This window comes from Condylura cristata, unplaced genomic scaffold, assembly GCF_000260355.1.
Source record: "Condylura cristata isolate star-nosed mole 26May11 unplaced genomic scaffold, ConCri1.0 scaffold00024, whole genome shotgun sequence".
NCBI lineage: Eukaryota > Metazoa > Chordata > Mammalia > Eulipotyphla > Talpidae > Condylura > Condylura cristata.
Window position 1 is genome coordinate 14,159,408 of NW_004567125.1, and position 24,854 is coordinate 14,184,261.

At 51.7% G+C, this 24,854-nt stretch overlaps 1 protein-coding gene across 1 annotated transcript; it reads right to left on the minus strand.

Moving 5' to 3' along the window:
- Positions 1 to 892: 892 nt before the first annotated feature.
- On the minus strand, positions 893 to 20,376 carry CD247 (CD247 molecule). The gene is made up of 9 exons (XM_004688108.1): positions 20,252 to 20,376; positions 17,997 to 18,109; positions 5,718 to 5,821; positions 5,384 to 5,440; positions 4,539 to 4,619; positions 3,518 to 3,553; positions 2,777 to 2,833; positions 1,865 to 1,906; positions 893 to 958 (listed from the first exon to the last, which is right to left on the minus strand). Exons 1-9 carry the CDS (start codon positions 20,374 to 20,376, stop codon positions 893 to 895), a joined length of 681 nt encoding a protein of 226 aa, XP_004688165.1.
- Between the last annotated feature and the right edge of the window lie 4,478 nt (positions 20,377 to 24,854).

Consider the following 24,854-nt stretch of genomic DNA (forward strand, 5'->3'; position numbering starts at 1 on the left):
ACGGAGGTGACTCCTGCGCCACCTCCTTCCAGGCCTTCACCATGGGGAGATCTACTGTCATCCACGGTGAGGTGGACACGCCTTGCCCCTTCCTGCCCCCCCATGCTTTGATGTGTCTGTACTGACTTGTGTTCTTTACCCCAGCTTGTTCATTGCTCACAGCCCTGAGCTCATGTGAGCTCCACCAGGACATGACATGTTTCTCGGTGGGTCCCCATGGAAGCTGGCACACCCATTCTATAACAATGTGGGGGTGGGGGGTGGCTGCCTGAGTGAGGGGACCCTTCCTGGGCTAAGGCTGAGCCTCCGTGATGGCTCCCTGTCCCACCCCTCACCCTCCGCTGACTGGTGCCCACTGGTCAGGGCGTTCATACCATCCTGCCTCTGCCCAACCTGCTCAGCAGCCTCCTCACCTCAATTTCAGTTACATTGAAATGAGGAGGGAGTTTAACAATAGAAGCCAGATTTACAGCAGGCACAAAGCCACTCAAATAGGACAGAACAATACAGCCTATTAGGACATGTGCTGACACTGGGGGTTGCTCTGGGGAATTTACAGGTCGCAGACTCAAGACTCAACAACTGGCTGTGGCGGGGTGTCCCTGTCTCCCAGGCAGGAGCCCCCCAGACAGTGCTGGCCCACAGAGCATGCTGCATTGCCTCACGAGGGCTCGAGAAGACAAGGCCATAACCCTGGGGACACATGCCCTGGGGGTCCCGGGACAAGGAGTCTGTGTGTGACAGTTCAGAATTGATGTGAACACATATTACAATTTTCAGAAAGGAATTCCTGGGCGATGGAGAAAAGATGAGTGAGCTGGGCCGTAAATGCTCTGTCCGCTGTCTTTAACAGTCTGGTGTCTGCGGGTCTGCTCTGTGAGTGGTGGAATCCTTAGCGAGGGGGCAGGGCCTGCATGTGGAGGGCATCATAGGTGTCCTTGGTAGCTGTGCTGAGCCCCTGGCAGAAAATCAGAAAAAGAAGCAGGTCAGAAGACCTGGTCTGTGTCCCAGGCTTCAAGGTATCCACAGCACAGCCATAAACAGCCTCCAATGGCCCTGAATAGTTCTCTCACCCCATCCCACAGTGTGGGAGCTTCACCCCCAGGGCTCTCGGCCCTGCTGGGAGTGGCCCTGCAGCAGTTCCTCTCCCATTAAATCTCCCTGCTTCCCAATTTCCAAGGGCTGCTTGGCTTGGGCCAAGCCAGGTTCCTGTCAGGCCAAAAAGGAAGGACAGTCCCCCATGCAGAAGCCTGAACTGGAGTCAGGGAAGAGCCCAGGCTGTCCCAGACTACCTGCCGTCAGCTGGGCTCCTTGGCCTCTGAGCCCCCTCCCAAGCCTTCTCCGAGACCAAGCAAATACAGTTGGGTTGCTGGCCTGGCAGCAGGCAGTTGGGCAGGCCCAGTGTCACTGGACACCACTCTCCTAGGCCCAGGACCCCACAGTAAATTCTGGTGGCCCTCTGATGCCACCCTGAGCTCACACCTGGTGTTCTAAAGTCCACCCAGGGCTCTGAAGGAAACCCCATGGTCTGTATTTTAGAATATAATTCTTATGCTGATTTGCATAAACCAGGATTCCACTACCATAATGTTTTCTCTTTAAAACTGCTCTTTTACATGATGTCATCTTTCCTTCAGTCCACCCAGCCTCCCATCTTAGCTCTAAGGACACAAGGCTAGGCAAGTCTTCTGCCAGTGACTCTCATGGCCAGTGCTGCTCCAGGGCTGCCCGGCAGAGGTGGCCACAGTTTGCCCTGCCTAGCTGTTGGCAACAGCTAGTACCTCCCAAGAAGCAAAAAGCGGGTGCTTGACCTCAGCCCTGGTTTGGGAAGAAGCGGACCAGAGGCATCCCCACTGGCTCTCACCTGGTAAAGGCCATCGTTTCCTTTGCCTCTCCGCCGCTGGTTCTGTGAGAGAGAGACCGGGGGAGGGAGAAAAATCAGTCAGTGGAGGCCTCCCTGCTCAAGGGCTCCACTCCGGGGCCTCAAGAGACCAGAGGCTACTTTCGCCCAGCAGCACCTTTGCCTCTTCTGGAGAAAAGGGCCCTCAGACCACATTGGGGGGCATACCGAGGACAGGCCTGCCCTGATGAGGCCCAGGCTTGCTTAGCCCCATGTACATCCTCCCAGACATCAGATTCCTGGGAGCTAGGTCACAGGCAGCTGACCAGGCTGGTGAGGCCCAATGCCTGGAATAAACGGGCCTCCCCATGGTCCGGAAATGCTGGCCTGTCACCGACACTTGCTGTGATGGCGGCTACCTAGTGGCTCACTGATCTGGCTGAGTCCTTCAGATTCTGGCTCCCCAAGCACCAGCTGTGTCAGGTGCAAGACTTAACTAACGTGGGTCTCGAAGGCCCATGAGTCTCATGGGTTATTGTGGGAATTCAGTGAGACCATCTACCTGGCCAGGCCCAGACCAGCTGGCTGCCTGGACATACAACCTGCACAGCTACACAGGGCCCTGTTTAGATGGTCCAGCACCCCCTCTCCCCATTTGGAAATCTTTACTTCCTTATGAGCAAGGCACCCCACAGTCCTGAGTGCAGAACAGCTATCAGTGCACTTACAGCGCTCAAATCAGGCCTTCCTTCAAATCTTGTCTCCAGCAGTAAGAACCAGATTGAACTTTGTCTCCTGGGCCCCCCAGGAGCTTGTATGAGTGGCACAAGGAATGGATGGGAATGGGGACCTTCAGCAGTGTGTCTGGAAGGCCGTCGGGAACACCCTTGTAGTACCCACCCCCACCCTGGGGAATAAAAAAAGTTCAGCACCCACCTCTGCCTTCTTCCCAATCTCGCTGTAAGCTTCCGCCATCTTGTCTTTCTGCAGGGCCTGGAGAAGAAGGTGGCAGGTGCTGCTTTACTAACTGATGAAAGAACATCAACTCCCAAAACTGAGGCCTTATTTTTACAAACATCTCAGCCCACAACTAGCCCCAAGCCTCCCCTCTGCCCACTCAGCCTCTGAGCTGCCAGCCCTTTGCACTTAGTTGAGAAGCTCAACAAGAGGAGACATTCTCGCAAAGGACTCAGATGTTGGAGCAGACAAGGGCTCAGCTGGAACCCCTAGGATTATTTATCTGAGTGAAAAGTTCCCTGACACAGCCACCACCACAGACTGGGAACCAAGCAACCACAGTACACACTAGGTCAGCATGAGCAAGGGCCCATTCGTGGTAAACGTGGCCAAAAACTGGGAGCAAAACCAGATCCCCATCCAGGATGGTGAGACAGACCTTCAGCAACCAAGGAAAACATGCCCAGGGCAGGAGCCCTCCAGAGGGGGCTGCCTCGCTGTGCCTCCCACAAGCTGGGAGCTGGGTCTCCAGCATCAGGGCCAAGGGCCGTGTGAAGGGTCGTTCACAGCAGCTGCCCTGCAGGCAGCAAATAAGGAGGCCTAATCTGACCCAGGGAAGTGAATGTCCAGCAGACTGGAACAGGAGTTAGGAGCAGACAGTCTCCACCCAGATGCGCCTCTCCAACCCTTTACAGGCAAATGTGCCACCTCCCTACTCACGTTGTACACGGCTTCCTGCGGGTTCTTCCTCCTCTGCTAGAAAAGATAAGGGCAGAAAGTCATGGGGGGAAATCAGGAATCTGGCCCGCAGTGCTCTGCCATCAGCACCTCTCATTTCTGGGCGCCCAGAGACTTGTCTCTGTGTTTGGGGTCTCCCAGCCCTCCCAGGGTCCTCAATGGTGTCTGCCCTTCCCCCGGAGCACCAACTCAGGGCAGCTTTGCCCAGGGCGGGGGGGAGGTGGCTGGGGGCTGTCCCTCTGTCCCCTGGCAGATGCATTTCCACATTGGTCACAGGCTTACAAGTGGGACTTGGGGCTGAAGATGAAAGGTGGGGGGGAGCCTTGTCTGGAGCACAGCCAGCCACTGCCCAGCACAGATAGGCCCTTGTGCCCAGCCTACTGAGACTCGACCCGGATGGGCAGGTGAGGGGAAGAGCTGATGGAAGTTACAGAAGCTGAGGGTTCTTGCTCACTCATTCACTCCAGCAATGAGCTTCCAGCACAGAGCTGAGTCTGGAGGGGACTGAGTGGACAGTTGTGACCAGAGACATCAAGGGCCACTGGGCAGCCCAGGCCTTACACTGAGTCCTGCTCCCAAGAGGACCCTTCTTGGATCTCATCCAGATGTTCCTCTCCCCACAGGGGGTCCACGCAGATGCTCAGAGCCTGGAGCCCAGCTGTGCTTGGAGGGGTACCTGGGACCGCAGTCTTGCCCTGTGGCCTTCTACCTTTGCTATGCATACCTCTGACCCAGGCCATGCCTCCTGGGCATGAGAGTGCCACTATGTGTACCTGCCAGAGTGGCTGAGTAGTTTGAGGGGAACACGAGGGTCTGGGACTTGAGGGCTGAGCGACTGCTGGAGCTTGAGCGCCTCCGACTGTCCTCTGGCCCCAGACCCCGCACTTGTTAGGGTAGAGAGTGGTGGCAGGGTGTTGTGGCTTTCGGGAGCCCCTCCTCCATGCCTGCTCCTCCCAGCTGCCCCCACCCACACATGGAGGAGGCCCAGACAGAAGCAACCTACCTGTTTCCCTCCCATCTCAGGATCCCGGCCACGCCTCTTGTCCAGAACATCGTACTCCTCTCTTCGTCCTAGGTTGAGCTCCTGAACAGACAGGAAAGCCTCAGATGGGGTAGGCAGGTGGGGGCAGCTAGACTGACTCACAGGGGCTCAAAAAGAAAGGGAGAGGGACCGGGCTGTGGTGGCAGTAGGGGTTCCTCAGAAGCCACTGTGTCAGAGAGCAGGCATTATTACCCTGAGGGGACAGGTTCCCCAAAGATCGCCAGTGTTTTTCCCCTACTGTTCAGCAACACTGCCCTTAGCAAGGAAAGAAAATGCAGCGTGCAGAGCTTACCCAGTCCCCTCAAGTCTCACTGCACGGGGAAAAGGAATGGCAGCCTTGTGAAAATCCTGTCACCTTCCTGCTCTCCCTAACCCCAGTCCCCAGCCTGTGCAACCTCACAGGGTTTCAAGCTCGCTCCTGCAGTCACATAGGTCACTGACGAAAAACTTGGGAGACAGGGGACCTAGCAGGCATCCCCATCCAGCCTCCAGCCTATGGGTGCAAACTCGATGACGTTTATACAACAGGAAGTGGTCTAACGAAATTCTCAGAATCTGTGCCCCGCATTAAAGGACTCCAGAGTACCAAGGTGCTCTCCATCTATCAAATCCTTACAGCTGTCAACCTCGCTGTGTGCCCAGGAGGCAGGTACAATTATTGTCCCTGACTGACATTTAGAAATCTGAGCCCTGGGGAAGTCTCAGGGTCACAGGGCTGAGGGGGCCCCATACCCACACCCAGCACAGCCTAGGGGACCCTTCTAAGCAGGCCCAGAACCGCGCCTCCCTCCCTGGGGCTCACTTACGTTGTATACCAGGTTCTGGCTTTGCGGGTCCATGGGTACGCCTGCATTGCGGCTGAACTGGAAAAGAGCACAGCCCGTCATTGCTGACCCTCGAAGCACCCATCCCTCCTCCCTGCATGGCTGCTGGCACAGCAGCCTCTTTTCTGTGCTCAACCAGACATCCCTGGGTGCCTCCCTGGCCTGCCCCATGAGCAGCGGCTTGCAGAGCTTGATCTTGGCTTTGCCCATGGCCAACAAGCCCTGAGCGCTTGAGACTTCCAAGATCAACATGTCTCCCAACAGTCACAGAGTGAGGGAGTCCACACCCTCCTTCCCAGGGCCCCGTGGTACCCACCTTGGCTCTCAGGAAAAGGGCAGTGATGATCAGACCATAGATGAAGAGGATCCCATCCAGCAGGTAGCAGAGTTTGGGGTCCAGCAGGCCAAAGATCTGTGCCTCTGTGCCAGGAGAGAAGATGGTCAGCCAGGCCCAGTGTGAGAGGAGACATCCTTACCATCTCAGCGTGGCCCAACTGGTCAAGAAAATCAGGACAAGGGACAGGATCCAATCCCCATGCCTCATCTGACCAACTCCTCTGCACCAGAGCCTGAGAAAACCTTGCTCGCCCCCACAGTGCAAGTAGAGCCTGGAGAAGACAGAGAGCCAGGGAAGATGGAAGGGAGACAGAAATTAGGGGGAAGGTGATGTCCAGAAGGTGATATCCAGAAAGGAGGGGGAGGTGATGTCCAGAGGTGCGCCTCTGGGGCATGGGGGTTCAGGGATGCATGAGCCCTGTACGCTTCCATACTCTGGAAGTTTCTATAAGATGCCCACATCTAGATGAATGACACCACCTGAATTCGGGTACCTGGTTTCAGAAGGAGGGACCAGGACTGGCAGAAGAATGAGTCCTTCAGATCTCTAATATAGTTAGGATGGTGAGGCTTTGCGTTAACTTCCCTGCTGACTCCTGTGTCTTCCAAAGCCAGGCCCTGAACTGGATGTCCACCGTGAGGCCTGGGGCTACACCCTAGAGAGGTCTCATGAGCAACAGACTGGTGACCCCTCTCCCCATTCTCTTTGCCCTAGTCCCACAACCTCAGCCCTGCCCCACTAACCAGTCCCAGGACATACCTGTTTTTCCCAGCTGCCTCTATGCCTTTGCATACTCTGTTCCTGCTACATAATCCCTGCTGCCCTCTGATAAAATCTGATGCCTTTTATAAAATGCAGCTCAAATTGCCTCTGTTTAGTCTATCTCTCACCCCAAATTGCCAAGGAACTCCTAACCACTCACTGCCAAAGTAACCTTTGTCAAACTGTAGTTAGTGTACATGTCGTTGGCACTGGTGTTGAAGTAAATAGGGTTGGGGAGGTAGGTACAAAAGATATTCAGGTTAAATAAAATAAGCCACTTGTATCTGAAAGTTCGCAGCACGGTGGGTGAGGAGTGTTAGTCTATTCTGTAATTCCTACCAGGTGCAGGTGCAGCATCTCAGCCTGTAAACTTCTCACACCACGGTGGTTTAAGGGACTGTGGTCCCAGGCTGAGTCTCTTCCGAGCCCGGGGCGCCATCTGGTGGCTGCCACGGGCTTTTCATGGGCAAGGGACCAGACCGGAGCATTGCCCGGCTTCTGTGGCTAGGAGCAGGCTGCTTATTCTGTTCCAGCTGCCTCTTGTGTTAAACAGAGTGAAATAATACATTTGTTCCGTGTTTCCTTTGTGTCAAACACTGCTTTGACGTCATACTTTGTGAGACTCTCGCAGTGGCGCCAGATGGAAATTGAGGCACAGAGAATTTCAGGTATACCCAGAAGCACACATGGCAACAGGGACACAGCCAAGTACTAGCCCCGCCAGCACTTGGTTCTTCCCACCCTGCTCCCCACTCTGGCCTAGCCCTGCCCATCCTGACGTAGGAGTTTGCCCCCCGGCCCATGGGAGCCAGTGACCCAGAGCTGCCCCAGCATCCCCACTGCCACCCATGAATCCTTCTGACCTCCAACATTTGATTACCAGCCGGGCTCACTCTGGGTCCTCGGCAGCTGGTCTCTGTAAACCTCCCGTAGTTGCCCCCACCCTACTCCACCCCCCACCCCGGCCTGCCTCCCCCTCAACTGTCGGGCCAACCCCTCAAATCGAAGTCCAGAGTCCAGCCCTGCCAGGGCCCTGACTCACCAGCCCAGGCTGCAGGCACAACCCGTCAAGAGAGTCTAGGCTGTAGGCCTGGTAACCAACAGCTGCATCTCTGCATCTCCATGTCTGCCCCCCGCCCCCCTCAGAGCTCAGGGCTCCTGCAGACCGTCATTAGAGGTCAGGGAATTTTCAGGGAAGACACGGGGCTCTGGCCACAGCTGGCTGAGCCCCTGCCCTGGGGCAGTCCCCAAAGCCCCAGCCCCGCTAAAGATAGTGCTCCAAAGTTCTTTGGAAGACCAGCCAGCCCCCAGCAGAGGCCACCAATGCTGGGGAGAGTTTTTCATTTAGTCCTGGAGGGAAGGTGTCAGCAGCGATTTATAGGGGTGGTTGAGATTCAGAAATAGGGCTGGGAGAAAATCGCTCAGTTGCCTGCCACATAAAACGAGAACAGAAAAATTACTGGGCAGTAAATTTAGAACAAATAAGAAGAAATATTTCTTCATGTTGTGCAGAGCCAATGCAGTGGGGGCGGGGAGGGGGGCTGGGCGCCTCCCCAGAGATAAGTAATCGGAACAGGTTTTCTTTCTTTCTTTGTAAAGGGCAGAACGATTTTATGACCCATGACAAGTGTGCTGTGCGGGTTTGGCTGAGAGAATCTTCACTGCATGCTCTTCCCGGGGGATCCCAGGAAGGAACTTGGGACCCAGTAAAATCACACAATATGTTAGCTAGTCATTGGACATCAGCTCAATGCCAGAAGATGTGGGTATCGGGCAGGTTCTAGCCTTTGCCCTAACTCTAAGTATTTGTGTGATCTTGGGCAAGTCAAGTCACCTCACCTCTCTGGGCCCCAGTTTTTCTGTCTGTAAATTGTAGGATAATCATATCTACTTTAAGGGTTATGGTGAGAATTCAGTGAGATGATGAGTGTTTTTGTACATTTCTTCTGTAAGGACAATGATGTCTAACATTTGGGCAGGGGTTTCTGCCCTCATGGGGCATATAATCTAGCTCAAGAGCCCACACACAGGGTGGGGGGTTTCTCGGGAACAGCAGCTTTCCAGAATGCCAACTCAAGGGCAAGAGCCACAGCCCCTCCCTTCTGGGTCTCAGCTTCTTCCCCACCGCCTCCCCCAAGGTAGAGACTGTTCTGCTCCTCCCCTGAGCCTCTTTTGTACTTGTTTTTCTTTCCTGTTTTTTTTAAAAAAAATTATTTATTTATACATATAAGAGCTGGGGTACAGACCAGAGGTGCAGGGGACACAGTGAAAGGATTCACCAATGACAGAGTGGGGTGCAGATTGGCAGATTGACTGGAGTACACTGCTGAGGGGAGAAGCGGGTGGGTCAGCAGAGGTCTGCTGCATCATGTGGGTCAGCTCCCTGCAGGGCTTTAGCCAGTTGAAACACTGGGGAGGGTCCTCTTTTGCACCTGTTTATATTTCCACCACACTCAGTCCCAAAGGGAACTACCAGTCCCCTCCTAGCAGGCTATAGAATCCGTGCCCTGGCTTCCCTCACGCGTTCCTCTCCTCTGCCTCAGACCTGGGCACCTGAGAGAACTCCAGCACTGGAAAGGGAGCCCAGAGGGTTCTCCCCAGACTCTCCATCCCCTCCACCCCAGCTGGACATCACACAGACCAGGGCTGTGATTGAGAACTGCGAGCATGCTGGTGCAGCCACACCTCCCACAAATGTAAAGTTCACCCTCAAACAGAGAGGATGACCAAATTAAAGCCCCAGTCCTCCCAGACTGCGGTTTGCCTAGTGTGCTCTGGGACCTCAGCTCCCCACCTGTGAAATGGGGGTTATGTGACTTCTTTCATGAATGGGCAGTGAGGCTTGAATAATTCTTTCGAGGGGCAGGATCTGGCAGCTAATTAGCGCTCCACGGTGACAGCAAGCAGTCGTCATCACTCTGATCCTGGCCCCCAAATTACCATCCGTCCATTAATTTGAGGGAGAAAGGTCAGACGTTACCAATGACTTATAACTGGGTAGGACTAAGACACCGGTCTCCTGTGTCTCTGGGGTTCGCCGCTGCGCAGGTAATCTCTCCCTGCACCTGTGGCGTCATCTGGAACCCACGAGCATTTGATGAGGGGGACATATTCGGAGCAATCACGTGACTTCCCACTCAGAAGCCACTGCCTCTGTGTCAGAAGAAGGCGCAGAGGAAAAACAAAGGCAGACCTAGCGATGGGCTCCTGGTAGCGGCCGGGACCTGAGGGTGGGCTGGCGAGAGGGCCTCTTGCCCTGTTTACAAAGAGTGGCCCTGACAAGGGGAGCCTTTCTCCCACCGGGTTCTCCACAATCCCTTCTCCGGTCCCTGTCCCAGGCCGACTCAGTGAATCTGTGCAGTAAGGAGAAATTGCCCCAATTCCCTGAAGGTACCTCAACTTTCCCAGTTCGGACGGGTGATCCAATCCATAGACCCAGGCTCAGCCCCACTAGACCCCTGCACTTAGACACATTGAAATATGGACGTGTAGGGGCGGGGCGCGGGGGAGACAGCACGTCTGGGTGTGGCTTGAGGCGCAGGGCACACTAACGTGATCAGCCTCCTCGCACCACCGTAGCCAGACCGAGAATGTGTTTTTGTTTTAGGGATTCGGGTCACTCCAGGATAGCAAAATCGTGATGATGCCCAGTGGGAAAGCTGGCCCTGAGTGCTGGGGTGCCTCCAGCAGCGGATCTGGGATGCAGACACTGGGGAGCCAGAGGGGACCCCGGCTGCAGCTCTGAGTCCCTCACAGCCCCATGCTCACCGCCAGCGAGCTCAGGGCCATCGCGTTCACAGATCTGATGTGGGCAGGCGTGGGCAGGGCCTGGGCAGACTGGGAACTGGATTCTGCAGGCATGGATGCATCCGGCCAGCAGGTCACAGACTCCCCTATGCTGCAGTGGAAGCCATACCTCCCAGGAGTTGGGCACAAAATGAGGAAGAATCCTAGCAGCCCCCTGCCTTTGACAATCTGGTGGAGCTGAGAGGCAGCAGGGTTTCTCAGGATCCCTCAGTGGCTGGGGAGCCCCCAGGGCACCACAAAGAGAAGGCAGAGTAGGACGGTGCCACAGGCTGGAGACGCCCAAGGAGCCCCCCAGGACAGCCTAGGCAGAGTAAACACCCAGGGACTCACTGTGTCCAAACACCCGCAGTCGTATCAGCCTGCATGAGCAAGCCTCTCCCCAGGCCCTGTAAGCTGCGCAGAAGCCCGGTGTTCAGGAATTCCGCAGCACTGCCCGTTAGCAGGGAGGTGCTGGGACCCCAGCACACTGACTGGGCAGGGGGGCCCTTGGGGAGTCCCCCGGCCTTTTAGAGTCTGGTCTCTCTGGATGAGAGGTGCGTGAAATGCGTGTCTGTCTCCCAGCCCCAAGCCTCTGAGGCGAGGTCCTCACCAGCGCGGCCAGCACAGGGCAGCCCCCGCAGCCAGCCTCCTCAGCCACATCCCGCTGGGGAGCAGGGGATGGCAGACCTCCCTCCCGTCCAACTAACAAGGACACCTGTCATCGGAGCCCCCGGATTTGTACTTTTAAGACAAAATCCCACGTCCAGGGCCTGGTCTGGTTTGGTTCCCAGGAGCCCTTACAGGCAGACTAGGGGGTTATTTGTACCCCATTCACAGGTTGATAAACTGATATCCCCATGATGCCTGCAGGGCATGGCAGAGCTGGCTGGGCTTCCTGACTCTCCCGACATCAGCTCCCCTTCTGGGGGACCCAGCTGCTCTGCCTGAGGGGACCTCGGGGTTTTCACTCCCTGAACTCACAGCACTTGTTGTTTGCCAACGTCTGACAATGAGTCACCACAGTTCATGTGTCCCCTTCCCAGCAAGCTCTGGAAAGCAAGGATGATGCATTCTTGTTTCACTTGTGAATTTGCCTCCTCGCCCAGCACATGGTTATGCCCCTTGAGAAGATGAAAGAGTATAGAACCTGAGACTAAGACATAAATTCTGAATCCGCCTCCTCTGACTTTGTGTTTGGGAGAGAGTTCTCAGTCTCTCTGAGCTTCGCTTCCCCACCCTACCAGGGGGTGGGTGGGTGCAGGTTATTAAGACCGATATCAAGGGTAGTTATACAAATGAGACCAGATACACAGGCACTGCCCTGCCGGGTGGCTCTCGCTGAGTCCCGGTATCAAGTGACCTTGGCCACTATGAAGGATCAACTGTGGGACTGCATCAGGGCTCCCCGCACCTCATCCCTTCCTCCAAAGTTGGAGGCAGAACTGATCTGGTCCCCAGCTCAAGCTGGAGGGAGACACCCACCTTTCAGTGTGTGAAGACACAACAGACCTTGAATAAAGATGGGGCACACAGCAGGAACTCAGTTCTTTGGGGATGTGGAGGACCCCTGGCTTCCCAAAGTGAAAATCAGGTAACTTATATTTATACTCAGCAAACACTTCAGAAAACCCTTTTCTGTGACACCAGATTTACTCCTCAGAACAACATGGTTCGATGTGCGCAGTTCCACGAGGAAAGTAAAGTTCACACGAGGAAATTAAAGTTCAGGAAGGTCAAGGAACTGGAAAGTTCCCAAGAGTGCCTGGTGCCAAGTCAGTTGTCTCTGAGTTTGCAGTGCCTCTGGGCTTCCTCTCCAAGTTCCCCACATTTTGTGGGAATTTCTACTCTGGGGCCCCCATCTCTGCTGGCATACCTCAGATGACAGGGGCTCGCCACCCATCAACTGCTGGTGGAGAGCTCTAATTTTCAAAATTTTTTCAAAAAAATAAAAACCCAACTTTGTCCCAGTTCTGCAGTTCTGCATTCAAAAGTGCAAAACCACAGATTTTCCCACTTCCACAGGGCAGCCATGAGTCCTGCCCATCTAGCTTGTCTCCCCTGTGTTACCATCACAGTAAGAACAGGTCCCATGGAGGTGGTCAACTCGAGCCCAGTCCTGGTTCTGCCACTTGAGGGGCTGTGTGACCACGGGACAGTCACAGCTACTCCCCAGTTGTGGGCACGGAGGTGGGGGTGGCCTTGGTGTCTCATCAGCTCTCAGCTCACAGCAGCTAATAGCATCAGCGTTCATCTCAATACCCCGCGGTCCAGGTAGAAGCAGCCATGGCCGAGTCCCACACCTCCTTTTGCATCTCCAGCTTTTAGCCCCCTTTTGCTGCCTAACCCTGCCCCCAGGCTCCAGTACAAGTGGCAATGACAGTGCAGCTAAGAATTTAGAAAACAGGAAGTCATGTGCTTTCAAGAAGGCAGCCGCAGTGGCGCTGGGTGCCCGTTCTGGGTATGACGCCCAGCCCTGTGACCACAGCCACTGGGGTACCCAGACCTCCCCTCAGAGCTCCTTTTCATTGAGCAAGTGACTTTCACTGCGGCAGCGCAGATACAGGTTAGACACACAGGATAATAATTGCAAGCGTGAGTTGAATTTATTTTGCACCGGTAAGCACACAGAAGTTTCCTCACACAATCCTTAGAGTGACTGAGACTTCAGAGCTGAGGAAACTGAAGCTCAGAGAAGGCTAATGACACGATCAAGCTCTAGATCTGGTGGAACCAGGGTCCAGATGGGTCTGTAGTCTTGACACCATTTGGCAGAGTTCCCACCACTAGGATTTACTGGTCCTTGGTTGGAGAGGAAGGTCAATGGTCCTTCTAGCCAACGTCCCCAGAAGCTGACCCACTTCTAGGGGTTGGGAGACATCCTCCTCACCTTGATCTGCAGAACACACCTATGTGATTTATTGGCTCCAGGTGATTTACTGTTACCACTTAATTTGCTACACCTCCTCTGCATTATATTTCAAATACTGTGTTTTTGTTGTAACACAAACCTATGTCACAACAGCCTGCATCCTAATCATGCCACACCTATACTTCCATAGACAAAGATTCCAAGGATTATGCGGCAACATGGTTATGGGCAAATTTCCCTCTTCTTGTATTTCTATTTCCATTGAACCTGTTATGGTTTACGTAATCACTAAATGTTTCCCCTTATAATCAATTTTATTTTGCAAGCAAATCAAGTCATTATAAACTTGCAGGAAAGTTGAAAAAAATTAAAATTGTAATACTACATTCAAATATAACCTCTATTATCAAGATGGTATATCACTCGCCATAGTTTTTGTTATTTATAAATTATAATCATTCTATATTTAAAAAATCTGCCCTAAGATTTTACATTTTCATGTAATTTCACATATTCATAGTTTATATTTCATGTTAGTTCATAGTTTTACTGAATATCCTCTTAATGGTTGCATGCGAATACTTCTACTATTCATTTAACCATTTCCCTCATTGATTTGTTTCTGTTTTTTTACCTGTGTAAATAATTCTATGATAAAAAGCCTCATTCCTAGAGCTTTTTGCAGTTTTAAAATTCAATCAATAATACTTTGAAAAATGAAAGCTAAGACAAAAAGTCCAAGAGAAGACTCAGCAAATGATATAAATAGGCAATTCTCTGAGGAAGAAAAACAAACTGCTTAAAAACTTATAAAAAGATACTCAATCTTGTGACTGGTCAAGAAAATGAAAGTACAAAGTGACAAAGAAATGGATTCTAGGTTTTTGTTTTTAATGAGTGGTCAGCAGGCCTCAGCTGGGGGACTATGTGGAAGAAAAGCATTCCTGGCAGAGAAACAGCAGGTGCAAAGGCCCTGTGGCAGAACCAGGTTTTGTGTGTCTGAACAGCAAGGAGGTGGTGCATCTGGGGTGGCATGACTGAGGGAGGTGAGGGGGACTATGGGTAATGAGAGGGTGGTGACTATGCATTCAATCACATGTAGTGATTGCTAGTTCTTCCCGAGCTCACCCTGTACATACCAGGAATCAAGTGATGGTTTCTTCCCATTAAATGGTTTTATTTTTTACTGAAGGGATGAAGATCCACTATTCTACTTTTCCATCCTTCATTAACACATATTAAACACAAGCTTTCATTTCTGTGTTAGGCAGAATTCTGTCTCCCATCAAGTTCATATGTTGAAGTCCTGACACCCAGGACCTAAGAATGTGACCATCTTCAGAGACAAGCTCTTTGGAATGAGGTTTTAGGGTGGTCCTAATCCAGTGTGACTGTGTCCTTATTAGAAGAGAAGACTAGGTAGGAAACAGACACACACTGAGACAGCAGAGTCATCGGCAAGTTGAGAGACACTTTGCAGGAACCCCACTCCGCTGACGCCCTGATCTCAGATTTCCAGCCTCCAGACAACCAGGAAATAAATTTCTGCTGTTTAAACCACCTAGTCCATGGTACACTCTTAACAGCTCTAGCAAACTAAAAATTTTCTTTCCTGAAAACAGCCACTATGATCATCAATCCTGGCACATGTGAGAAGGCAGCATGGTTTAGGTAAGCAAGAACACACCCTAGGAACACACTCTAGAGGCGGCCATCTGATGGGCTGCATGGTGGGCATACTGGAAAGACACAGGTCTAGCCTCTTCAGCAGGGAGTGGGTAAGTAAACCAAGTAAACAGCTCCCCCCGCCTGCTCACCCCCCGCCCCCCAACCCTGGCAATGAGGGAGATGCACAGGGTGTTACGGAAGAATGGGGCCGTCCCCATAGCCTGGCTCTGGGAGTAGAAGTGTGATGGGCAGGTGACCTCCTTTCATGAGCCAAGTTCGCCTTTCAGTTACTGTCACTCACTCCACCCTCCAGCACAAGCTCTGTGGACAAGCTCATCTGTCTACCTATCTATCATCTATCAACTTGTTCTCACCTCACGATGCCAGTCTGGACATGAGGCTTCCCTGGTTGACTCCAGGGATTGATGATAACAATCACGACCATATCAAACACAAGCTCCATACTTAGCATTTATAAAAGTCTTTCAAACTCTTGACTTTATTTGATCCTAACAACAGTTGACTGAGTTAAGTTGGGCTCCACTTTGCAGATGAAAAGACCATAGGTCAGGAAGATGAAGTGGCTTTCCTGAGGTCCTAAGACAGGTCTGGACAGGCAGGGGTTTGGGGGGAGGGTAGCAGAACTGGGGAAGAGGCTGGGGCTTGCTATGCAGCACCTACCCTCCCAGTATCCGCTTGAACATTGGTACCATTAAAAAGAGAGTAACTTTAGATCAAACCTTCTCATGTCCAAATTCTAGCAGTTTTCTGCCACTTCCCTGAGGCTTTATTCTGCAGATAAGCCTTTACAGTATGCAGATATAGGTACAAAGATATTTACTACATTACTCGCTGCAGGAGCAAAAAAAAGGAAAAAAAAAAAAAACAAAAAAAGGAAACATTTATTAACTGGGAGCCTGATAACTTTTAGCTTATTTATATATAACCACTTGAAACAACAATACAGCAAAGAGATCTGTATATGCTTCTGTGGCAAGAACTCCAAGATAAATTAGGTAGGAAAAAAGCAAGCTGGAGAATGGGTGTGTATTTGTGTTCAAAATTAAGACATTACGTAGGCTGTATATGGATATTTATAGATGCATAAAATATATCTGGATGAAGTTCTGGGGATGATGAAAAGGTTCAAGAAATGCATAGTGATGATAGCTGCAATAACACTTTGAATGTACTTTGTGGCTTTGAATTATTCATGTAAAAATGCTTAAATGGCAAGCTATATATTATATATTATTATATGCAGTGCAATTATATAATAGAATATAATAGACATATAATAATAAACGACACAATCGCATAACATGTGATGTGTACACATGTTAAATTATCATAATTTATGTATAATACATACATATTTACTTATTTATATTTGAGCCTGACTGTGGCGCAGTACATATCTGGTGATGACTTACTGGGGTTTGTTTGGATAGCAAATAATACAAAAATTCTTACTATAATGGTATTTTGGGAATATGATTACATTTATGTATGAACACAAACATTATTATTATTATTATTAACAACGAAGGTTTCTCCCAGTCCAACCTGAGCACCAGTGAGCCAGGCAGAAAAGTGGGATGAAAATTCAGATGGAGAAAATCCCTGAGCCAGTGCAGGGTGTCAGACCTCCCAGGAGCCAAGCAGACTTCTGGGCACTTAGAACTGGGCTGCCTGGGCACTCACGGGAGACCACCCACCCTCTGGGCACTATCCTGTCTGCAAGGCTGCTGAGGACAGCAGTGCGGGGCAGAAACCTGGATCTCTATCTGGTTCCTGACCCCCCTCCGGAAGGGTCTCCCCAGCCAGGGGTCTGCCTCCTGGGCTTTGCAATCAATGCATGTTCTAGACAGCTCCTCAGGTCAAGGGTAAGGATGTGGCCCATGAAGCAGCTTCCCACTGTATCAAGCTTCTCCTAGGTTGGGGGCCTAAGGAGGAAACACTATTTTGATTTTCAGTGGACAAAGGTGTCTCATGGGTTAAATAACCCATTGGCATTTTAGGAGGTTAGGCTGAACCTTCCAAGGCTGCCCTGCTTGTCTTTGGGTGTTGGGTGTTGGGGTCTCTCTTGGCTTCAGGACCTGTGCTCAGGCCCACCCACTGTGCCTTGGTCCCCACAGGCAACTCAGGGTGGGAACTGCTCAGGCTGGCAAAGCTCTCCAGGGCTGCACTCAGGTCCTGGACTCTTCTCCAAGCTCCCCAGAACCGGGGTGTGCTGGACCTCAGCCCCAACGTCCCGGTCACATTCAGAAAGGGCAGCCCTCCCCCGAGGCGGAGGCAACCTTCTCCCCAGCGGCCAGGGTGGGCTCCCTGGCGCTGTGGCTGCGCGGTCCCACGGCTCTCAGTGCGGTTAGGGAGCAGCCGCCCTCCCCGCGGCCCCAGCTGTCTCCTAGCTCGAGGTTTCCTGTTGAGCTGCCATCCAGGCGGGGTTATCACCAGTGATCTCCCATCTGAACTGCGCGTTCACTCAGGCGCCCGCCCCCACTTGCGGTCCCTCCCGCGAACCGCACCGCCCCCAGCCCTCTGCTGAGAAGTTCTCTGGGCTTCGAGCTCTCAGGACGGCGGGACCTGCGCAGGCTGGGGGCTGGAGGCTGGGGGCTGGGGTCACGGGGGCTCGCAGGTGTCAGGGAGGGCTATGCAAAGGTCTCCCTGGGAAGCAATGTCCCGGCCATTCCCTGGGACCTGCCCGGGGGCACTGATTATGGGGCAGTCACCGGGAGATTGGCCTGGCTCTGGCTGGCCGGAATCGGGCCAACGTGTCCATAGCAGCGAACAGCACACGCACGTGTCCAAAGTGGCACGGCCCCCCCTGCTGCCTCCCTATCTGAAGGTGCAGGAGACATACTTGCCCCACCTGCCCTCCCCAGCCCCCTGAAGAGTGCTCCTCCCCCTTCATCAGAGAACCCCAAGGAAGCACAAGGGGTCTCTGTGTTGTCACACAGGGGGACTCCAAATGTCGTCAAAGCGCCACTCCCTGAACCAGCAGCCGCTTTCATTTTTGGAGCCCTGTGAGCAGGCACGGGGCTTTCCTGGGGTGCGCGCCCAGCAGGCGAGAGCTCTGAATTCTACTTCCCTCCAGTGGGGCATTTCTGTGCAGCTGTGGGATCTACCTAGGAGGAATCTCCCAGGGAGGGATCTCCCAGGGAGGGATCTACCTGGGACGCCAACATCCAGGGCTGTGTTCTCTCCCACCAACCCAGGGGTGAACATATTGTACAGCAGGGTGCCCAGGAGATGGCTGCTGCCGCTTTTTCTGCCTTTCTCTAACCTGAGAGAATCAGGGAAAGTGTGTATAATAAGCATAAATGCAGAGAATTTTGCAGACCCACAAATGCAGGTTGAACTCATTCCTCTGATCCTCAGCAGCACACCCAGTGTGGACTGGCGCAGAGTCTGTGTCAGAGTCACACAGGGCAGCTGAATTCCAGCCTCTGACGGCTTCCGCACATGCTCCCATGTTTTCATGTACACTACGCCCTTCATGGACCACCGCTTTCTGGGTTGGGTGGATCTGGAAGGGTCTATGAATGTATCCAGGGCCACCTGAGCATGTACAGCAGAGCGCTCCTTGCGGGAGGGCAGTCTCAAAGCTCTCTGCTGCAGATCAAAAGCAACCGGCAGGGGCCAGTCCCCAAGGGCTTTGTCAGAGAAATGCTGAGGGAGCTGTGACTCTGACCCTGCGGGGCCAGCTTGGATCGTTCCCGGTGGTTCATCAAGACAACGTGCAGTAATTTCATGTGGGCACCACGCCACACTTAACGTGGCTGCCAAGGGTCTGCTTTCTTTAAAACACTCCCAAGAGGACCATTCTCTTTCTAGCTCTGCTTCCTCCTTATTTGGTCCTTTGCTGAGTGTGTGCCCACTTTCAGACCCACTTGGGGGCTTCTGAATGGTGGGTGGGAGATGCCAGGCTGGGGAGAGGGTATCATGCTTTCACTGTCTCCACAGGGTCCTTTGCTACAGGTAAGGAGCCACCAGCTGTCTGGGTGATTTAGGGGCCCTAGTTGTTAGCTCAGGGCTAATGTGTGGAAATGGGGTGGGAGGAGCTGTGCACCCTATAGCTTGCTTGAGTGCCCCTTGCAGTTAGTTGGCTGAAGAGAACAAGTCTAATTCACACACAGCCCAGCATGACTAGTGAAGAAGAGAACAAAGGGATGTTGCTGCCAAGATGGAACTGCCGTCTTGTTCTACAGGCTCTTCACTGACTTATCCTGGAGGAGGAAGAGCAAGGCACCCCCAACTCTGGGAGAGCAGCTGTGATGAAGCCAGCATGCATGTAAATGGAAGCTTCTGATTTTCATTTTTTTAAAAATAAAATGTATTTATGCATACAGAACTGGGGTACAGGCCAGAGGTGCAGGGGCGGTGAGAGGATTCACCAGAGACAGAGTGGGGAGCAGAACTGGCAGATCGACAAAGTACCCTGCTGAGGGGAGCAGTTGGCAAGACAGGAGAGGTCTGCCGCGCCATGTGGGTCACCCCCGGCCAGTATCTGTGAAATTCACGCTGAAGCGGCTGTTGCTGGCTTCATGATGCTGCGCTTTAACCCCTTGTGCCACCAGGGATGTTGCCCCCATTCTCTATCCAGACACTGTTTCTCCCTGTGCCTGCACCGGGTGTTTCCCAGCCTTTCTCAGCTCTTGCCTTCCCGAAGGCCACCTCCCCCCAGAGATCTGACCCATACCAACTTCAGTTGCATTAATTAATTTTTCCTGCAAAGAACACTTTGTAATTCTCATTGTGTGCAAGGAGTTCTTAGCTCCTGTATTGGATTTAGGCTGCTTAAAGGTAAAGCAATGGCATCTGGTTCTTTTGTTTCTTACTTAGGAACCCAGGGTTAGGCATCACCAGGGTTAAAGCCTCAGTGATTAAGTAATTGTTTAGCTGATTGAAAGGTTGATTGATTGATGGTCATTAATGCCCCACAACGAATGCATTTTGCCTCTTACATTTCAAAGGTTTCATGTGACCCAACTTACTCTTTTTATGAGTCTAATGCTATCACACAACGAGTGACCTTAGGGAAGTTGCTTCTCCCCCTATCCCCCCTACAGCACCCCTTCAACCCCCCATGGTTTCTTTACTTCCAAAATAAGGGTTTTACTCTAACAATCTCCTTGGCTGCTCCAGATGTATCATTCTGTAATGCAGAGGTCAAGCTGGTCACCAGGAAGAAAATTACTTAAAGTTTCTAATGAGCAGCTGTCACAAAGTGTCAGGTTCCAAAATGTGTTCTCTTCCTTCCCTGTTGTCCCTGAAACCCCAGGTAGGGCTTAAGTCAGTGGGACCAGGATGACCTTGGCCTTAAGGGAGGGAGGCTGGTGGGGCTGTCTCAGCATGGACCCACAATTGTCTGGCATTTGGTTCAAGCCCAGGTCCTGCCACTCAGGACTGCATCCTACCGACCAACCTGAACACTAGCAGGCTGAGATTCTCCCAGAAAGAGGTTGCAGCCTTCCGGAAGAGCCAGAAGTTTCCAGGAAAACGGCCTAGCTCGCCTTCCGCTGGATGTTTCAGTTTGACAAGCTTACTCATCTGTCAAGCCTCCATCTTGTTACCTTCTGGGCTTCCTTCAGGCAGACCTAATTTCTGCACAATGGGCGCTGCCTGAAAACTCAGGCTCGCAGGTTAGCATTGAGAAGCATGATCTCAGTCGGGTCTTCAAGTACTACAGTCAACGTTTTCCTTCAGCCTCAGTTATCTTTTTAAGCAAAGTAACTTTAAATGGATCAAATTATTAAATTTCTAAAAAAGAAAAACTGTCCAAGAAATACACCATTTTTCTCTACTCTGCAGGTTTTATGGACACTGTCATCCAGTTCTTATACTTATTTTTATTATCAGCCTCGTTGCTTTAAACTTGAAACTTCCTCAAAGAGTGTCTGGAGGCTGAAAAAAGCTTATTGTGCTTGTTATCTGAAAACCTAGCTAACCCGGATTAAAAAGCAGTTGATGGTCACATTTCTAACTTTTCAAACTAGTTTTTGGGGTATTTTCCACTATGGGGTGACAAGTCTGTCCCTGTTAAAAGTTAAACTCTGCAAGTTCTGGATCTGTTTTAATTGTCTTTGACTCTACAGTCCCTAGCTAGTCCGGGTGTGATGTAAGTGACCATGAGTTTGATGAATGAGTAAACGATACACAGGTTTTACACAAACCTTACTCTGGGAGTGAGCCCGAAGTGAGCTGCCTCCTTCATTCCTGAGTTTTCTACTTTTTTTCCATAATCCCTGAGAGTTGGACAAGAAGAAATATGATTGAGACCAAGTGCTTTATATCTCAGATGTCAAAGAGAAATATGTGAGCTTCAGAAAAATCTGCCGTGTGCACTAAGGTGTAGCAGGAAGACCCAGCGTCTCGCCTCCCCGATTGTGAACTAGTCCCCCAGCCTGGGTGTGTTATCTCTAAACTGGTGTTATCTCTAGCCCAGTTAGGGGCTCAGGGGGCCACATACATTTCCAGTCTCCTCTGCACCTCATTCGTGAGACAGCAGGGCCAGGCAGCTGAAACAATGCAGAGCGAGCTGGAAGGCTTTCCTGGAGGTTTGTTGTCAGTTTGGCAACCCTCTGCGGGCCCAGCCCACGCCTGCCAGTGCTCGCCTGTGACGTACTTGGGTCTCATGGATCAAAGGCCCCACAGAGCCTATCGCCCCTGCTCCTCTTGCCCCCCCCTACCCTGGAGACATGGGCGATCACCCGCTGAGAGCCAGCCCGCGGGGCTGCTGTCTCCTGTGGTGGCCTCTCCTGAAGAAGCGCGCTCCCCCTTTTCAAGGTGGGGTACGGGAAGCGGGTAAGACTTGGGTCTGTCACCTCCCCTCTTGCAGTCTCTGGGTCCCCTATTATTTGGGTCCTCAGGATGTCTGGGCAGAACCACCCAGAAGCCAGGAGGTGGCAGCTGGAGAGCCCGATTTGATTTTAAACCTAGATTATTAAACCTAAACCAAGAGAGACGTACATCTCACTACAGAAAAGCTACGGATGAGAAGACAGCACAATGTGAACTGTGGCTGTGTCTCTGGTGTGTGGAATTATAAGTCATTTAAATATTTTCTATGCCTATATCTGCTTTCAAGTGCTACAGTATCTTGTGTAGGAATATAAAGCTTTGAAATAAGAGAAAATACAATAGTACAAGTTTATTTTTGATGCCTCGGACTAACTTCCTCCCCCCCCCCACTTTAGTCACACTTTCGAATATCTAAAGTAATTTCTAAATAATTTTGTAATAATAAAGTAATCTCTAAATAATTTTGAATTCTTCAGGGACACACCAGCAGCAGGTGGGTAACAGAGGGGGTGCTGGAGGTCTGGGTTGGTTCTGAGCGAATCCCAGAGTAGTAGAGGCCCTCAGCAAGAAAGCTGGACATTTGAAAGTCACCCAAGGTGGCTGCTGCCCAGGCCATTCGGTGCCAAGCCTGCCTGGAACTCGGAGCCTGCCTCCACGGACTCACTGCTAACCAGGGATGGTTGCACATCTTTCTCCCCACTCAGAGCTGATCTCCCCTTCTCACCCCGGACAAGGACCAGTTTGGGGATTTGTTTCTCTCAGGAAACAAAAGGACCACGTCCCTGGTACTCCTCCTCCCACAATGTAGCTGTGGCCCCTGACCACAAAGAGAGGCGTGTGTATGTCAGGCACGGGGTGTGAACAGACCCTGGGCTAGTGTGTCTCGGGGAGCAAAGCCTCGGGCAGGTGCTGGTGTTCTAGGGGCGTCCTGAACACATGGGTGATGTGACCCACCCCCAGCTTGGAAGCTGGAAGCCAGGTAAATGTGTGCCTATCAGCACAAGCCCCTCTCCACGCCAGCCTCCTAGAGGGTCTGAACCAGGAAGGAGGTGAGACGCTCCTCTGGACCGTGCCCAAGCAGGGACTTTCCGAGAAAAATCTGCCCTCAGCCCAAGACAGAGAAGAGGCACTGGACCCTTCCCTGCCACCTCTCTGGCTCTCAGGAGGTTCTGAGCAGCCAGGACAAGAAGGCCAGAGGAGCGCTTCTGTCCCTGGGAAAGCCACTCCCCTGCTAGAGGACTGAACCCTTCCAGCCCACCCCTGGCCCCTCCCTGTGTCTTCAGGGCACACACCTCTTCCCTGTGCTTCCTCCTCGCATTTTCCTCCTCCATTCTCCTCCATGTCCCCCCTTCCCACTATCATATAATCCTATTCCTCCTCCACCAAGTGTAAAATTGTCCCTTTCCAACGTAGCATCGCACCTGTAGATGCCTTGGTGACAGGTTGTTCAGCAGGCCTTGCCCTGAGGGCTTTGGGGACTGCTCCTTTGGCTGGATCCAGCTGCCTCTGTAGAGGCCAGGTGCTCGCTGGGTCACCCTGGGAGTCTTCCTAACATCGCCATGTGGTTTTATGTGCACCCCCCCTCCCCCCAGAAGAGCTGCTCCTGGCTCTTTTCAAAGCGGTCACAGTGCCTGCACTGGTGTAGTAATCATCCAGGGAACTGTAGGTAAATCTGCAGTGGGACCTATGACATGGGTCCAGGCAGCTTTTCTTAATCCCCAGACAGGCCGTACAGGACATACAGCAAGCTCAGAAACCCGCAGCTTCACGCTGCCCTTTGTATCGGCGCACCAGGACGTTCCCAATTAGCTGCCTTGCTCCTGCCTCCCAACTGACTTCAAATGCCCAAAGCCTTTCATTTCTGAAGCAGAGACTGAAAAAGTCATCACTTTTTTTTTCTTTTTTTTTTGGTAAATGGAGAAAGAGGAAGGGAAAGGTAACACATAAATACTTATTCACAGAAAATAAAAGTCGGTTTTGTGGAATTAGTGGGTCTGGCGATCTGGTGTCCAGGTTTGCAACTTGTCTCTTTCCGCCTGAGCCTGAATTTCAGCCTCCAATTAGTAGCAGCTTGAAATTCAATATGATCGTTTATTAGCTGAACATCAAATTCAAAGAACCGTTATTTTGTGGAACCAACTCAAACTTTGAAACTTAAATAAATAGACCCCTTTCCAATAAATGGTTTGGATTTGATTTGTATCGACACACATTTACTTCCCAACATAATTACATTAAGGACAATGTCGACTTATTGAAGGAATTAAATTCATTCGGGCTATAGAATGTATTTGTTTAAAGAGGGTTGGTCAGGGACCAGGGGATAAAGTAAAGCAGGTTGGTTGTTTTGTTTTAATGTTTTGTGTGCTAACTTGAGAAATGCGGCCCTGGAGATAACTTTCTCATTCCCTGAGACAACAAACACCCCCAGAAATCCTGGCTCTGGCTAAGAAGACACATGCCTTTAATAACGGAGGCCACAGAAAGAACCCTCAGCCTCTGAATGTCTGGCTGGCCTGTGCATTGTCCTCCAGAATGTGCTAATTGTGCCCGGGAGCCATTGTCTTTTCATTAGGCAGTAATAAAGCTGTTTTTGAAGTTCCCTTCCTTTGAGAAGCTTAATTTATAAACGGAAATAATAAGTTTATAATTTCCTCCCAAGCAGATGCCACTCTCTTTAAATCAAATCACCCTGGGAATTGCAAGTGAGCCCAGCAGGGAGCCCCAGTTTTCTGCATTCCCGGTTTGTATTGTGCAGAAGGCAGAGTGTTTATTTTTCCACCGGTTTTCTGAAGGCTTTTTGCAAACATTTCACTGCAAATACAGAGGCTGCAGTCCCCCGCCCCCACCCCCCCTGCTGCGTGGTGGGTTCCAGACATCCCATTCTCTTCCAGGGCAGGAGTTTCCATTCCCAACATCTCCAGGGGGTGCTGCCTCCTAGCATGGCTCAGCAATAGATACTTCCCTAGGTTAGTCCCCTGGGAGAAGCTGCTTTGGAGCTCAGGACTGGCTGTCTTCTGCAAGACCTTGAATTCCCTTAAGCCACCTGGGCCTTTTTCAGCCTCATTTTTGAAAAAACTGAAGTCTGGGCAGCAGGATGAAAGAGCGGAGCTGGGGAGAAAAGGAGGAATTTTGTAGTTCTTTCTAGCTCTGAAACAATTGGAAACTGAGGCAACAGCTCTAATGTAAGGCTTCAGTTGTCTCATTTAAACGCAAAATATATTTTT

What these genes read in the sequence shown, in the direction of transcription:
- CD247 (XM_004688108.1), bottom strand. Translation starts at nt 20,376, where the DNA reads ATGAGTAAGCTTGTCAAACTGAAACATCCAGCGGAAGGCGAGCTAGGC. An exon ending in CCCTTTTCCTGAGAGCCAAG is followed by an intron (nt 5,441 to 5,717) that starts GTGGGTACCACG and finishes GCTCTTTTCCAG; the next exon opens with TTCAGCCGCAATGCAGGCGT. An exon ending in GCCAGAACCTGGTATACAAC is followed by an intron (nt 4,620 to 5,383) that starts GTAAGTGAGCCC and finishes CTGTCTGTTCAG; the next exon opens with GAGCTCAACCTAGGACGAAG.